Source organism: Myxocyprinus asiaticus, chromosome 26 (assembly GCF_019703515.2).
Source record: "Myxocyprinus asiaticus isolate MX2 ecotype Aquarium Trade chromosome 26, UBuf_Myxa_2, whole genome shotgun sequence".
Lineage (NCBI taxonomy): Eukaryota > Metazoa > Chordata > Actinopteri > Cypriniformes > Catostomidae > Myxocyprinus > Myxocyprinus asiaticus.
The window spans coordinates 28,526,980-28,543,095 of NC_059369.1; the positions used below are offsets into that span (position 1 = coordinate 28,526,980).

Here is a 16,116-nt window from a genome sequence, read left to right on the forward strand (position 1 = left end):
GTAGGGGCTAAATGGCCACACTAGCCAAACCATTACCCTTGTTTTGAACACCCTAAATTTGCCTGACTTCATTTAATCTATGGCAATATATAGAGAATATTGAAACAATACTGGTAAGAATATGAAATGTACAAGGTGTTTGCCTGTTTTTTGGAGTTCATATTCCAACTGTTGACTGAGTGTGGGATTTAATTTAACATCCTTGCCAGATAGCACTAGTGGGAAATATAATTTTCTTTCAAATCATGGGTAATTATATGCAACACATCAAATATGCATTCATTAACTATATAACACATTGTATAACACACTAACAACACCCATTTGTCCTAAAGACATTGTAAAACAGAACTTTGGCCTAGGAAAAGCCATGTCAACAATTATGATTAGACTCTGCAAAAGATGTTTTCCAAAACAATATTCTGATCATGCATCTATGCATTTGTGTACTCTTTTTTCTGTGATTTACTTGTAGCTTAATGAATTACTCCAGTTTGTTTTATGTGTAACTTTTTAATTAAATGAAGGCAGGACTTTATTGCCCATTAGTGTTGCTTTGGCAGTATCAGAGGCCTTTCACTGCACTGTTGGTCATTTATTCATCATTTTAACTTATTTAATGCTAGCCAGGTTTACCCTCACTAACATTTACCATGGTAACCATTGTATCCACCAAGATACCATAGTTACTACAGGTATTGTTAAAGTAAAATATTAATATGGGATCTTCTTCAAACAGTGATAAGTTTTCAAAAACTCTGTAACTTTTTTAAAGTGGTGGCTAATTTTACACACACTTTACACACACTTTAAAGGAATAGTCTGGGTTCAGTACAAGTTAAGCTCAACTGACAGCACTTGTGGGATAATGTTGATTACCACATTTCAACTTGTCCCTCCTTTTCTTTAAAAAAAATTATAAAAAAATAAATCTGCATTGCAGTGAGGCACTTACAATGGATGTAAATGTGGCCAATTCGTAAAATACTCACCGTTTCATAAGTATAGCCACAAGACGTAAACAGTATGCGTGTTAACATGATTTTTGTGTGATAAAATCACTTACTAACCTTTAAAGTTACATCTTGTTTTACTACTAAACCCAAAAATGATTGAAAAAACTATGATTTAAGCAATTTTACAGCTCAAATAATCCACAAGTTTTAACAGAAGAATTCATCTGCTTTTATAAAATTATAAGCTTTAGATTTGTATCTTTAAACCCTCTAAAAATTGGCCACATTCACTTCCATTGTAAATGCCTCACTGTAACCTCGATTTTTGCTTTTTCATTTTTTTTAAAGAAAAGGATGGACGAGTCTAAATCATTTTTGTGGTTATCCACATCATGCCACAAATGCTGTCAATTAAGCTTAACTTGTATTAAACCTGAAATATTCCTTTAAATGTAGTCAATCAAATCGTATTTAATGTTTAGTTATGTGAAAAAGGATTTTGGACCAATGAGATTTCACAGTGGGTGGAGCTAGCCAGCTCGACAAAGCCGAAATAGAAACTGAACAACTGACAGAACACCCTGGTGCTCATCGCAGCCTGTTAGGACAAAAACTGATATTACCATGGATGTTTTTATCACTTGCCACTTAATCGTGTTTCGCCTGCTTAGGATACAGTGTTACAGATAATTTCTCAGTTGACGTAAAGAAGAAATAACAGAAGGCACCTCTCAACACAAAGAGATTTGAAAACCGTTTTAGCTGCAGCTCCTTTCTCAGGACAGTTACTTTCTCAAAAAGACCTGATGTACCTGTTGTGACCACCACTCTGTCTTTTCTGACACTCTTCCCTGCAGGACGGGCATTCGCATGCTGAAGCAGCCGCAGACGGCCGTACGGCCTTCCAGCACCGTCAGTGAAGCCTCAACCACTGTCACCTCCTCCACTGTGGACACTACTTCGGGCTCAAAGGTCTGTAACCCCAGCTCCTACTGGATAGAAAACAAATCTGTAAGCTGTAAACCATGCCACACATAGAGAACAAGGTTTATCTGATCTCTAGCACCTGTTCCTACTCTTCTCCAGAGATATCTCTAAGCATTAAATCTTTAAAAGACAACCACAACATCTTATCTGGCCTTAGCAGACAAATCTCATTATTTCTTCTCCTTACTCAGGGATATTCATGTCAAAGCATAAAATAGCCCTTAGCAGGAAGTTATATACAGTATGACACACAATCTGGATGTTTAATACCTACAGTCAGTGACTGCGATGAGGACACTAAGTAGAAGACAGGATGTCTGTATACAGAAAGAGATGAGCAAGTTAGTTTGACAAAACTCCTGATGTAGAGCATTCTTCATGCTTGGTTAGCATCCATTCTGGTAATTATTATTGTGTTTATTCTTCTGGGCTGAGGCAGCACCAGTCCCCCAGTACTAGCGACACAAACACAGAGTGGAACAGAAGCCCCTCGACTACCATCTGAACAGACACAGAAAGCAGATGAAATGTTTTGTGAGTGATTTGGTGCATAGCCATGCAAGGACACATTGTTTTGAACATGATGCACATGAGACGAAAGACACACTTTTTAGAGATATTTAAAGCTTGAAGTAGAAGATATATTAAAAATGTTTATAAATGCTTTAGCAGATTGTCACATTTTGGCTTTTTATGTCTTTGCAAGTATTTGAATGTCTTTCTATTGCATTCAAAAGCTGCATGTATCTGTCAAAGATATTTGAAAGTGATTATTGACAGTGATCTAACAAACTTGACGAAAGTAGGCAAGTTAGTTTGTTCGGTCCTCTAATCTGACTGGACAAGAAGCTTTTAAAAGGGATTCACCCAAAACTGAAAATTCTCTCATTATTTACTCACCCTCATGATATCCCAGGTGTGTATGACTTTCTTTCTTCACCAGAACACATTTGAAGAAAAATAGCTCAGTAGGTCCTTAAAATGCTCCAAAAATCACAGACAGTCAGTAAAAACGTTATCCATACAACACCAGCTGTTAAATCAATGTTTTCTAAAGCGTCACGATCACTTTCGGTGTGAAAAAGATATATATTTACTTTAAGTACTTTTTAAAACTCTAAATCATGTTTCAGGTCAGGAGCGGTATGTGCGTGTGACGATAATCACATTGGCATTTGAAACACACGAGAACTGATGCACATGCATCACAGCTGGAAGAGCAGTGCTGTTTACAAGTGAGAAGGAGGAACGCTGTACAGTAGATTGGTTGGTTTTGGTTTAGATCTGTATTTATCTGTATTTACTCACAATGGTGCGTTTGTGTGCTTATCCTGGATGTCTCAACCAAGTGGAGAATGTGAGATTACATCTGTATCCATGGCAACGCAAATACATCACATGAGAGACCACTTGGACTCCACCCTCTCGTGAAGCATTGGATTATAGTTAAAAATTACTTAAATATTGATCTTTTTTCACACCAAATGTGATCGTATCACTTTAGAAGACATTAACTTAACCGCTGTAGTCGTACTGATGACATTTTTGCTGACTGTCTGTGATTTTTGGAGCTTCAAAAGAGAAATCTCCATTCAGTTGCATTTTAAGGACCTACTGAGCTAAGAAATTTAGCTATTTTTCTTTAAATGTGAAATATTTCACTGTTTGTAATACTCCACTTTTTGGAGTCTGTGTTTGCTGCATAATTTTATTGTTTGCAACATTGTAACCAAACTACTTTTGCAGCCAAACAAAAATAAACAAAATAGCTGGCCATATTGTGTCTGAAATGAGTTTCTAGATATTAAAGGAAAAATGTGTACATTTTTGGATGTAAACATACTTTCTCATACCCAGTTTAATGTGTAGATTTAATTAAACCTTTAAACAGGTAAGCTGATTTCCCTGAAGTTGCTCTGTGTCACTATCAAAACATTGCTCTGTTTTTTGAGTATCCCGACCAGCCCGACATAGCAACACTGGCTTGTCCAATGGCAGGAGTCTGGGGCGGGACTATCTGTTTGATCGACCAATAACAGAATGGGGGAGTGTTGAAGAAACCTTGTTCTAAAAACAATTCTGTTTGGTGATGCTAGTGGTACAGAAATTACTTCTCCTGTAGTGTAAAAGCAATATCACACTTGCAAACATGAACATGGCTGTGATTACCTGCAGCCTTGTGCTTATGGCGAATGGCTACAGGTAACAGAAGGACTGTAGCATTTATGTATACAGGTGCATCTCAATAAATTAGAATGTCGTGGAAAAGTTCATTTATTTCAGTAATTCAACTCAAATTGTGAAACTCGTGTATTAAATAAATTCAATGCACACAGACTGAAGTAGTTTAAGTCTTTGGTTCTTTTAATTGTGATGATTTTGGCTCACATTTAACAAAAACCCACCAATTCACTATCTCAAAAAATTAGAATATGGTGACATGCCAATCAGCTAATCAACTAAAAACACCTGCAAAGGTTTCCTGAGCCTTCAAAATGGTCTCTCAGTTTGGTTCACTAGGCTACACAATCATGGGGAAGACTGCTGATCGGACAGTTGTCCAGAAGACAATCATTGACACCTACTGAGGCTGGGGTCAAGGCATCAAGAGCCACCACACACAGACATGTCAAGGAATTTGGCTACAGTTGTCGTATTCCTCTTGTTAAGCCACTCCTGAACCACAGACAACGTCAGAGGCGTCTTACCTGGGCTAAGGAGAAGAAGAACTGGACTGTTGCCCAGTGGTCCAAAGTCCTCTTTTCAGATGAGAGCAAGTTTTGTATTTCATTTGGAAACCAAGGCCCTAGAGTCTGGAGGAAGGGTGGAGAAGCTCATAGCCCAAGTTGCTTGAAGTCCAGTGTTAAGTTTCCACAGTCTGTGATGATTTGGGGTGCAATGTCATCTGCTGGTGTTGGTCCATTGTGTTTTTTGAAAACCAAAGTCACTGCACCCGTTTACCAAGAAATTTTGGAGCACTTCATGCTTCCTTCTGCTGACCAGCTTTTTAAAGATGCTGATTTCATTTTCCAGCAGGATTTGGCACCTGCCCACACTGCCAAAAGCACCAAAAGTTGGTTAAATGACCATGGTGTTGGTGTGCTTGACTGGCCAGCAAACTCACCAGACCTGAACCCCATAGAGAATCTATGGGGTATTGTCAAGAGGAAAATGAGAAACAAGAGACCAAAAAATGCAGATGAGCTGAAGGCCACTGTCAAAGAAACCTGGGCTTCCATACCACCTCAGCAGTGCCACAAACTGATCACCTCCATGCCACGCCGAATTGAGGCAGTAATTAAAGCAAAAGGAGCCCCTACCAAGTATTGAGTATATATACAGTAAATGAACATACTTTCCAGAAGGCCAACAATTCACTAAAAATGTTTTTTTTATTGGTCTTATGATGTATTCTAATTTGTTGAGATAGTGAATTGGTGGGTTTTTGTTAAATGTGAGCCAAAATCATCACAAATAAAAGAACCAAAGACTTAAACTACTTCAGTCTGTGTGCATTGAATTTATTTAATACACGAGTTTCACAATTTGAGTTGAATTACTGAAATAAATGAACTTTTCCACGACATTCTAATTTATTGAGATGCACCTGTATATGTAAAAGAAACTCAAGCAGAGCTGTCACGGCTGATTGCCATGGTTTGATTAAAGAGAACCAGAGAAATAAACCAGCAGGAAAGCTGCCCGTGTCATCTCCTGCCTGCTTTTGGACCATTCCAGACAAATGAGAGCAGCCAGCTGTGCTTGTAACTCTTGTCGTTGGCAGCTTTGGCGTGTGATGGTGATGTATGAGGCGTATTAACGCAATGGCTTGTGTGAGTTGTGGGCAGCATGTAGGCTTACGACTGTGTGCCCAGAGAATGCCAGTGAATGGTGTCTTAGATCAGCCCCTGGCAGATGGTCCAGGCTAATGGGTGATGAATGAGCTCTCAATCCCTCCTGGTCATTCTTTTTTTGTGTGTGCGATACAGGGATCTAGGTCCAGTGGAAGGGTCCATAGCTTTGGCAAACGGGACAATGCCATTAAAAGAAATCCCAGTGTTCCTGTGGTGGTTCGTGGATGGCTTTACAAACAGGTAAGATAATTTGTTCAATGAGCTTTATTATTGATTAACAGAGCTTTTGTTAAATATTCTCTTTGATTCATTTGACAGTAGAGTTACTGTACTCAGCACACGTGCCAAATATAATGGTGGTGCTTCAAAACCTAGCAAGCTGTGTACCTAGACAGCCATATTTTGGGCAGTGTGAACACATTTTAACATTTGGATGTTGAAACATGCCTGCGATATCTAAAAATGCGGTAACACTTTACAATAAGGTTATATTTGTTAACATTAGTTAATGCATTAGGTATCATGAACAAACAATGAACAATATATTTTATTACAGCATTTCTGAATCTTTGTTAATGTTAGTTAATAAAAATATAATTGTTCATTGTTAGTTCATGTTAGTTCATAGTGCATTAACGTCCTGGTTACTTGCGTAACCTCCATTCTCTGATGGAGGGAACGAAACATTGTGTCGATGTAGTGACACTAGGGGTCACTCTTGGGAGCCTGAAACACCTCTGGTCTTTGATAAAAGGCCAATGAAAATTGGTGAGTGGTATTTGCATGCCACTCCCCCGGACATACAGGTATAAAAGGAGCTGGTATGCAACCACTCATTCAGGGTTTTATGCTGAGGATCCGAGACAAGGTCTGGCCATTTCAGCGGGTAGTTCAGCGTTGTGGCAGGAGGGACACAACGTCTTGTTCCCTCCATCAGGGAACGGAGGTTACGCAAGTAACCAGGATGTTCCCTATCTGTCACTCATTCGACGTTGTGTCGATGTAGTGACACTAGGGGTCCCTATACAAAACGCCGCAACTGGCTGAACTGTGTTACGTGAACTGGTGGTGTGTGACAACTGTGTGCCTCATAGCCAGCGCACCAGGCCGACATGTAACCTCCCCCAACATAGTTATGAGTGTCGAACGGCCCTTTGGGGACAAGTTGACTACCCAAAAGATAGAGACAGGCTAACCCAGTCGTGGCCTCTTTTCCCCTTCTTTTTTCCATTCCCTAAAAAACAAGGGGGATTATCCGACTGGGCCTCCAGGTCTAGTTGGAGGGTGTCCCTCCCAAGGGGAGGACACCGCGGAGACCACACCTCGCCCAAAGAGAGGGGGGATATTTAATTGGAAAATACATCACATGGTCTTGCTGACCATGTGGAGAGTCTCATGGTAGATCCTACCCACTGGGGGAGGAGTTACTACAAACATGGAGACTGTGGCAGAGGGGGCTCTGCCCAAGGAAGATGCAGTTTGCCAACAGGGAAACGAATTAGCGGAAGATATACATCGCATGGGGTTACCTTACAGGGAACTGCCACATGCGGAGCACCTACCCCAGAACAGGGCTCTTAGTTAGCACATGTACTGGGCCGGCAGCGAGTCTCTCCGAAAACTCGACTGCCACAGGGCTCAGAGGAAGTCAACCAGGGAACATAGTTTGTGAACACTACTGGGAATTAATGGCTTACGTCTTCAGCTCAGAGGAGGTGAAAGGCGCTATGTGCAAGTGATACACCCGGCCGGCTATCCCGGGCTTATCCGCTTGTATTGCATGCCACTACCTGGAACAAAACCGGTTCCACCCGGAGGTTGTAGAACCTTGCAAAATTGTTGGGTGTTGCCCAGCCTGCTGCTCTGCAAATGTCTGTTAGAGAGGCACCCCTGGCCAGGGCCCAGTAGGCCGCTACACCCTTGGTAGAATGGGCTCTTAGCCCTACTGGGGGCGGCACATCCTGGGCGTGATATGCCATAGCTAGGGCATCAATGAGCCAGTGGGCGATCCTCTGCTTGGAGACAGCGCTTCCTTTCTGCTGTGCACCAAAGCAGACAAAGAGCTGCTCAGAGATCCTAAAGCTCTGTGTGCGATCCAAATAGATGTGTAAAGCGTGCACCAGACACAGCAACAACAGAGCTGGGTCTGCCTCCTCCTGGGGCAGCGCTTGCAGGTTTACCACCTGGTCCCTAAAAGGGGTCGTGGGAACCTTGGGCACATAGTCTGGTCGGGGTCTCAAGATCACGTGAGAGTAGCCCGGACCGAGGAGCGTGAGGTCCGAGAACCACGTCTGGGTGGGCCAGTAGGGTGCTACCAGGATGACCTGCTCCTCGTCCTCCCTGACCTTGCATAGAATCTGTGCAAGTAGGCTCACTGGGGGAAGTGCATATTTGCGTAGGCCAGGAGGCCAGCTGTGTGCCAGCGCGTCTATGCCGAGAGGTGCCTTGGTCAGGGCGTACCAGAGCGTGCAGTGGGAGGATTCTTGGGAGGCAAACAGGTCTACCTGTGCCTGTCCGAATCGACTCCAAATCAGCTGGACCACCTGAGGGTGGAGTCTCCACTCTCCCCCGAGGGTAACCTGCCTTGACAGTGTGTCCGCTGCAGTGTTGAGGTCGCCTGGGATGTGAGTGGCTCGCAGCAACTTGAAGTGCTGCTGACTCCAGAGGAGTTGTGACATACAACGAGAGCGCAGACCGCCTTGGCGGTTGACATATGCTACCGTTGCCGTGTTGTCTGTCTGAACTAACATGTGCTTGCCCTGGATCAACGTCCGGAACCTCCGCAGGGCAAGCAGAATTGCCAGCAACTCGAGGCAGTTGATGTGCCAACGCAGCTGCGGGCCCGTTCATAAGCCGGCGGCTGCGTGCCCATTGCAAACAGCGCCCCCGCCCAGTGACCACGACGCAAAAAGAGATGCTTCGTCACTCGGAGAGCGAGGTCAGTCGCCGAGTGCAGTTCCTGCATCAGATCTGGGGCGGAACTACCCTCGTGCAGAGCCATGGCGTGCAGGGCAGAGGTGGCTTGGTCCGAGCATCAGCGCTGTAGGCTTTGGCCGTCAGGGACGACGTGAACCTACAGAGCTTGGACGGGAGCTTTGGGTGCCCGCTCCAGGTGGCGGCGCTCTGCGGGCATAGGTGCACCGTGAGCGCCTTATCCACCGGGGGAATCGCCATGTAGCCCCTGGCCGCCCCGCCATCGAGGGTAGTGAGGGCGGGGGAACTGAGAAATCAGGACCGGGCAGTAAAAGGTGCCTCCCACGATTTTGTCAGCTCCTCGTGCACTTCCAGGAAGAAAGGCACTGGAGCGGGGCGCGGCTGCTTTGAGTGGCACCGTGAGCCCGGGAACCAATCATCGAGCCGCGAGGGTTCAAGGGAGAGCGGAGGGTTCCACTCTAGCCTGATGCTCGCGGCCACCCAGGAAAGCATGTCCGTCATCTCTGCATCAGCCTGTGACTGGGCAATCGTCCCCGAAGGGGGGAGCGTCCGACTGGACAAGCCCGCTCTTCGATGCTGCGCTCAAGAGCTCATCAGCTTCGCGGGCTCCGAACAAGAGGTCGAACTCGCCGTGAGATGAGCCGGCGGACTCATCCGGAAGCCCGATCGGGGCAGACGAGTTTGCTGGGAAATGGGAGGTCCGTGGGGGGATACCCGGCAGAGGCGGTCCCATTGGTGTCCCCAAATCGCCCCCAGTGTTAGCCGCGCTGGCCTCAAACCCGTAGGTAGAAGGACTGAGGCGGGGAGCCTCTGGGGTGGCTTGCTTTCTTACGAAAGCAAGCCGCGACCGCAACGTTGCCATGGTCATGTTCTCGCAGTGAGATCATGAACCATCCACAAACGCTGCCTCCATGTGGGTTGCGCCCAGACACGTAAGACAGCGATCGTGACCATCTGAAGTTTAGAGGTAACGACCGCTACCAGGAATAACACACAATCGGAAAGGCATCTTTAAAAAGACGTTACGTGTGTGCCGCAATTTTAGAGAAATATACTCTTTCAGGAAAATATACTCTCTTTTTTCTGCCGAAGCGCCCAGGGGCGTTCTCTGCAGTGCACCAGTGCAGAGGAGGGAGAAGCTGCTGAAATGCGCTGTCAGATCTAGCAGAGGTGAATGAACAGTCGTGAGAATTCAGCTCAATGAGCATGACCGTCCGTTTCGGGCTCCCAAGAGTGACCCCTAGTGTTACTACATCGACACAACGTCGAGTGAGTGACAGATCGAGAACTAATGTTAACAAATACAACTTTTGATTGTAAAAGGTTTTAGTATTAGTATATGTTGAAATTAACATAAACTAAGATAAATACTGTAAATGCTGTAAAAGTATTGTTCATTGTTAGTTAATGGTAACTAATGTTAACAAATGGAACCTTATTGTGAAGTGTTACCCAAAAATGCTGTCTAGGTTGACAGCTTTTTAGGTTTTTGAAACAAACATATACACATGAAGGGTTTTCCATGTTAAGATAACATCAGAATAATAAATAATAGAGCAGTCAGTTTAACACAATGCATTAATTTAGTGCGATTTATTTAAAAATAAAAAATATTGCTATTATTTATGCAACCTGACCATATGTAAATTCCGTAATAAGGGAATAACCAATTGGAGCAATACAAGCTTGGAAGAACAATCTTCACATTTTGAATTGGTGGCCAGCACAGCTTCACAGAATGAGTAAGGAGCCGTTCACACAGGACGTGTACTTGCATTTGCAATAAGATGGTGGGTGTGCAACTGAATTAAACGAAACGTTTAAGATGAGATTTTCATAGTTCAACAACTTTTAACTTGGCACTGCATCATAAAAACACAGCGCTCATGGTGTGAGATGAAAAAAACACAACTGTGAGATGTGGGACAATGGCCAAAAATGGCTGTCTGATGCACATGTACATAGACAAACTATGAATAAATAGTGTAGAAAGAATGCAAGAACGTATCCTATGTGAATGACTTCTTACTCTGTACACATGCAACAAACAATGGTGGTGCCTCAAAGTCGAGCAAACTGCCTACCTAGACTGAATTTTGGGCATTATAGGCATTTTAATATTTGAATCGGACATTCAAACCTGCCTGTGACTCGTAGGGTCTTCCATGGCATGAAAACATCAAAAATATATTTACCCAGATTGAAAATAGTCAGGTTTGGTTTAACTGGAAGAGAAAACGGTGCTTCACTGTCAGGGAGGAGTGCTGTGAATTGCCTATTTGAAGTCTGTTTGAAGTGCTGTCTTCACCCATTAGATGTCTTCAGCTGCCTGAGGCTGTTTGTCTTTTGTACTTTCAGGACAGCACAGGGATGCGGTTGTGGAAGAGAAAATGGTTTGTTCTGGCTGACTATTGCCTCTTCTACTACAAAGGTGAGTTGCTTCTCTGAACATCAAGCATAATCACAGATTCACACGAATATTTACTAGCCAAATTTACCCCCAGATACTCCAGAACTTATGGCACGTTCACAGTGATGGGCAGTAACAAAAGACTTAAACTCATTCATTGACCATGAGAGTTGGCAAATTGAAACGTCATGAACAACAGTCAGTACCACTGATGTGCATAGAACAAAGGTGCCCTTTTGGTCGTCCAGAAAAAGGGGAGAAGTTTTAATAATTAAATTAAAATAGTTAAATAAAACAAAATTAAAATCTTGTCATAATCTCACAATAACAGTAATAATGTGTTATGAGATTTCTTTGTAAATCGTGGGCATATTAAAGAAAATTAAGCGGAGGTGCCTTTAAGAGCATGTGCTACAGCAGATCGGGGGCAGATACCACACGCCTCTTATCACGTGGCTTGTTGTGCATGACACCGTGGAGACTCCCAACATGTGGAGGCTCATGCTACTCTCCACGATCTACACACAACTTACCACGCGCCCCATTGAGAGCGAGAACCCCTAATCGTGACCACGAGGAGGTTACCCCATGTGACTCTACCCTCCCTAGCAACCGGGCCAATTTGGTTGGTTTGGAGACCTGGCTGGAGTCACTCAGCACGCACTGGATTCGAACTCACAACTCCAGGGGTGGTAGTCAGCGTCAATACCTGCTGAGCTACCCAGGCCCCTGTATACAGTATTCTTTGCATTTTGTTACTTTGGGCTGATTGAGCAAACATCCAGCCAATCACAGGTGAGTTTCATGAGCCGAAACAACCCTTACATAATAGGCTGTCAGTCAGACAGTCTAATCAACGCTGCTCCATTCATTTCTACAAAGTTGCTTTCAACAATGCTCATTTATCCATATTTTTTATCGGCATTGATGTTGATCTAAATTAATAATCTAGAGATGAGGAACACTCAAATGAGAGTTATTTATCAGAATATCGTTCTTGATTGGCAGCATTACGTGAAATGCACTGCAGAAAATAAACAAAGTACAATCCGGTTTGATCGGTTCTTTTGCCAATATAAGCAGATTACTAGACCTGTGTGTAGACTATGTTGGTGTGCAGTCGACAAACTGTAGGAAAAAAGATATATCTACTGTGTTCTTAGAACACATGCATTTTACTGAAGTGAATTGTTTTATACATGAAAACGTACGGACGTTTTGGCCCAGCAGCTCACAAACTGTACGGAAATGATAGATTTGCTTTGTTCTTATAATGCTTAAAACCTCTACTAAAGTCTCTTTGTAAATCTTTAGACATACAAATTTTAAAGGATTTAAAAAATTGATTCAGTGACTAACTCATTTTACACAAGACACTCATATGTCACCACCTTCTGGCATCACCAGAAATGGTCACTGAATTATTAAATGGATCTGAACTCATTTTGGTGAATGTAGTCAAAACACTGGAGCCACATGGATAAGATGCCCTTTGTTTTTGCAGCTAATTATGCTACATTTTACAATTATTTTGCAATACTTGAATCTTTAAAATACTACAAATATTAAAAGTAAATAATATGTATATACAGTTGTGCTCAAAAGTTTGCATACCCTGGAAGAAATTGTAAAATTTTGGCATTGATTTTGAAAATATGACTGATCATGCAAAAAAACTGTCTTTTATTTAAGGATAGTGATCATATGAAGCCATTTATTATCACATAGTTGTTTAGCTCCTTTTTAAATCATAATGATAACAGAAATCAGCCAAATGGCCCTGATCAAAAGTTTACATACCCTTGAATGTTTGGCCTTGTTACAGACACACAAGGTGACACACACAGGTTTAAATGGCAATTAAAGGTTAATTTCCCACACCTGTGGCTTTTTAAATTGCAATTAGTGTCTGTGTATAAATAGTCAATGAGTTTGTTAGCTCAAAAAAATGTCAGTCAGTACTGTTCAATCACTTATTAAGAAGTGGAAAATTCTGGGATCTCTTGATACCAAGCCAAGGTCAGGTAGACCAAGAAAGATTTCAGCCACAACTGCCAGAGGAATTGTTCGGGATACAAAGAAAAACCCACAGGTAACCTCAGGAGAAATACAGGCTGCTCTGGAAAAAGGCGGTGTGGTTGTTTCAAGGAGGTTTCAGTTCGATCATATTAAGTAATATTCAGTTGAATAAAACCTTTTTAGATTGTACCACATGAAGTACTTTTTTAGGTTAACTGAAAAAAAACTTTTTTTTACAGTAACCAATTAAATCACTGCCAATGTGAAGACACCTTTATTTTTTCAAACTTTATTTGTTATTTTATTTAATTGCTTTGATACAATCAAATGCTCATTATGAAGAAATATTACTGTTTGTTTGGAGTTGGAACTTATTTACATTTTATTTTTTTATAATTGCATGTTACATAGCTAGTATGTAAGTATTCAGTCCCTAGAGTTTAACATGTCACATCTAGGAAACTCTGAAAGTAGTTTACTCAGGGAAATTAATCTGAAGTTTTTTTACTTGGAATGACACCATTCCCTTTGTTTTGGAATTCAGTTTAAATCAAATTCCTACATCAAATGACTCTAAATCTGCTATAACAGCATTGCTTTTTGTGTTAGGTTTGTGTTAACCAGAATATTGACAACAGAGCTGCATGAACAGTCCATCTGCTTTTCTTTCTTTCTTTCTTTCTTTCTTGCATACAATGAGAACAGTACTGTGCATGCTTTGCTTATTGTCTTATTTCCCCTTGTAGTCTTTATGGGATATAATAATCTATCCTGTCTATCCTATCATTTTCCATCCAGTCTGCTCTTCCCTGCTCTAGAGCCCCTCTGCCCCCCTGCTCACTTAGTTTGATATCTCTCCTTCAAATACAGCCTTATCACTTATCAACCCACCATATAATCTCTGTTTCAAACACAACCGCTCATAAACACACACATTTGTGTGACAAACTGCAGCGAAAACAGTCAGGATGGAACTAGTTGGCTAAACTTAAATGTGTGAATTGTGGTGATGTTATTATAGTGGTGTGAGAACGACAGGTCAGAGAGTACCGCATGCCTGGAAGAAAGAGTGAAAGAAAGAGGGAGAGATAAGGAGAGAGAACTGCAAGCAAAGCATTGCAAAACCAGACTGGACAGCTCAAACGGGTGTTTTTGACCCCACAGACAGCCGTGAAGAGTCAGTGCTGGGTAGCATCCCTCTGCCTAGTTACACTATCTCTCCTGTGGGACCTGAAGATCACATAAGCCGCAAATATGCCTTCAAGGTAAGATCTGAATTTGCCACAAATAGCTACACACTTAAATAATGATGTGTCCTGACCACTTTAATAGAGTCTCTTTTTTTGTCATTGTAAAGTAATTCTCAATTTCTCACTGTTAAAAGAAAATTCTAAGAATCTTAACAGCTTGCTTTGAGAAATATTCATCTTAATTACACAGCTTATTCATGATGTCTTCTTATTCTTGATGACTTCTTGATTCTAATCAGACAATCGCTGCATTCTGCAGTCAAAAACTGACTGCTAAACTGTGTAATTAACCATTGTCCCAGGCAACCAATTTCCTACATAGCTGTGCTAGTTTCATGACTCTGCTAACAATCTGCACTTCTCACATATAAACTCAAGTCAGTATTTCATATTCATTAATTTATTTGGTAAGTAGCCATGTAATAAGCTGGATAATAATCTGTATAGTCAGCCAGTCATAATTATCACAAAATAAATTGCTTTGGAGGGATGAAGTCCTCTTTTAGGTGTATTTTCACCAGCTGATTGTACAATACTTTATACCATACATCTCATTTTCTTAGCATTTTCCCAACCTGTTCCATTTTTGTCAGTTTTGGGAGTTTTTGATGGCTGTCAGCTGTCTCTATTCTGCTTGATGTTTTGTCATGTGTAGCTTTTACTTTGTTTAGCCTTTCTGTAATGGCTGATTACTTTGAGTCACTCTCTGCAGTTGTGAATATTCAGGTTTCATTTCCTTGCATGGCTTCAGCCCTGTGTGTGCATGCAGGCTTTACCGCAGGCAGTCTCAATCCATTCAATGCATTTACAATGTAGCATCTGTATTTTCATACCATTTAGAATTCATTTTCCCCATGAAGGCCATGAAGTTGTACACAACCAATTATCCAGCCTGTTTGTTTACAAGTACGGCCCTCTGTTGATTTGGTGCTGATCTTTGTATTTGTATTATGTATTTGTAGGCGTTTTAGAAGACCTTGGCAATGGTTTGTGTGGTTTCGTCCCCTGTGGCTTGTGCGGTTTCTTGTTCTCCTCATGGGGTTCATGACACAGAGTGAATCTATGGGTCTGCCTGAGGGCAACAAGGTTACTTAACCAGTCTGTACCTCTCTCTGCTCTTCTCTTTCCTGCCGCTGTTCTCACAACTGCTGAGATATTTTGATGTGGGAGAAGGAGATGACATTCCAGTTTTCAAGAAAGATGTTAATGATGTTAAGAAGTCATTTGTATGCTATTATACTCTTTAAAGTTGACAAAATTACAGCCTGATCTCATGAAAATTACATGACTGTGGCAACATTTTTGCAAAACAAATTAACGTGCTTCATTACAAGTCACACTGCAGTTTCCCAGTGGAATGTCCAGCAAGGTGTGCCAAAAGCGAATAAAATTGTGTCGTAATCACTTTCACTTTGAACCACCTCCAAATATGGTTGTAGTGGAGAAATCTCAAAACGTTTTAGACCCTGTTTACACTTGCCTTTACCATTGTCCCATTTCAAAATGATCGCCCAAAGCTCTTTTTAATACCATGTGTAAACAGGGCCTAAACACAAATGTCCAATTTAGATTTTATGAAGACTTTCAAGATGTAACAAGTCATCAGTATATCACTTTACAGCACTCTTTCTTCACATTTTCTTTCTTGACATATAACGTACATAGCCTATGGTGTCACACCATTCTCCAGGAGTGTTGTTTAGAAC

General features: G+C 41.9%; 1 protein-coding gene across 1 annotated transcript in view; it reads left to right on the forward strand.

Moving 5' to 3' along the window:
• LOC127416799 (pleckstrin homology domain-containing family A member 7-like) overlaps positions 1-16,116 on the forward strand; it is a 133,222-nt gene that overhangs the window by 73,751 nt on the left and 43,355 nt on the right. Inside the window, exons 5-8 of the mRNA XM_051656347.1 lie at positions 1,814-1,928; positions 5,933-6,037; positions 11,090-11,162; positions 14,325-14,425. Of these exons, the coding sequence (XP_051512307.1) occupies positions 1,814-1,928; positions 5,933-6,037; positions 11,090-11,162; positions 14,325-14,425 (394 nt within the window). The remainder of the gene's footprint in view (positions 1-1,813; positions 1,929-5,932; positions 6,038-11,089; positions 11,163-14,324; positions 14,426-16,116) is intronic.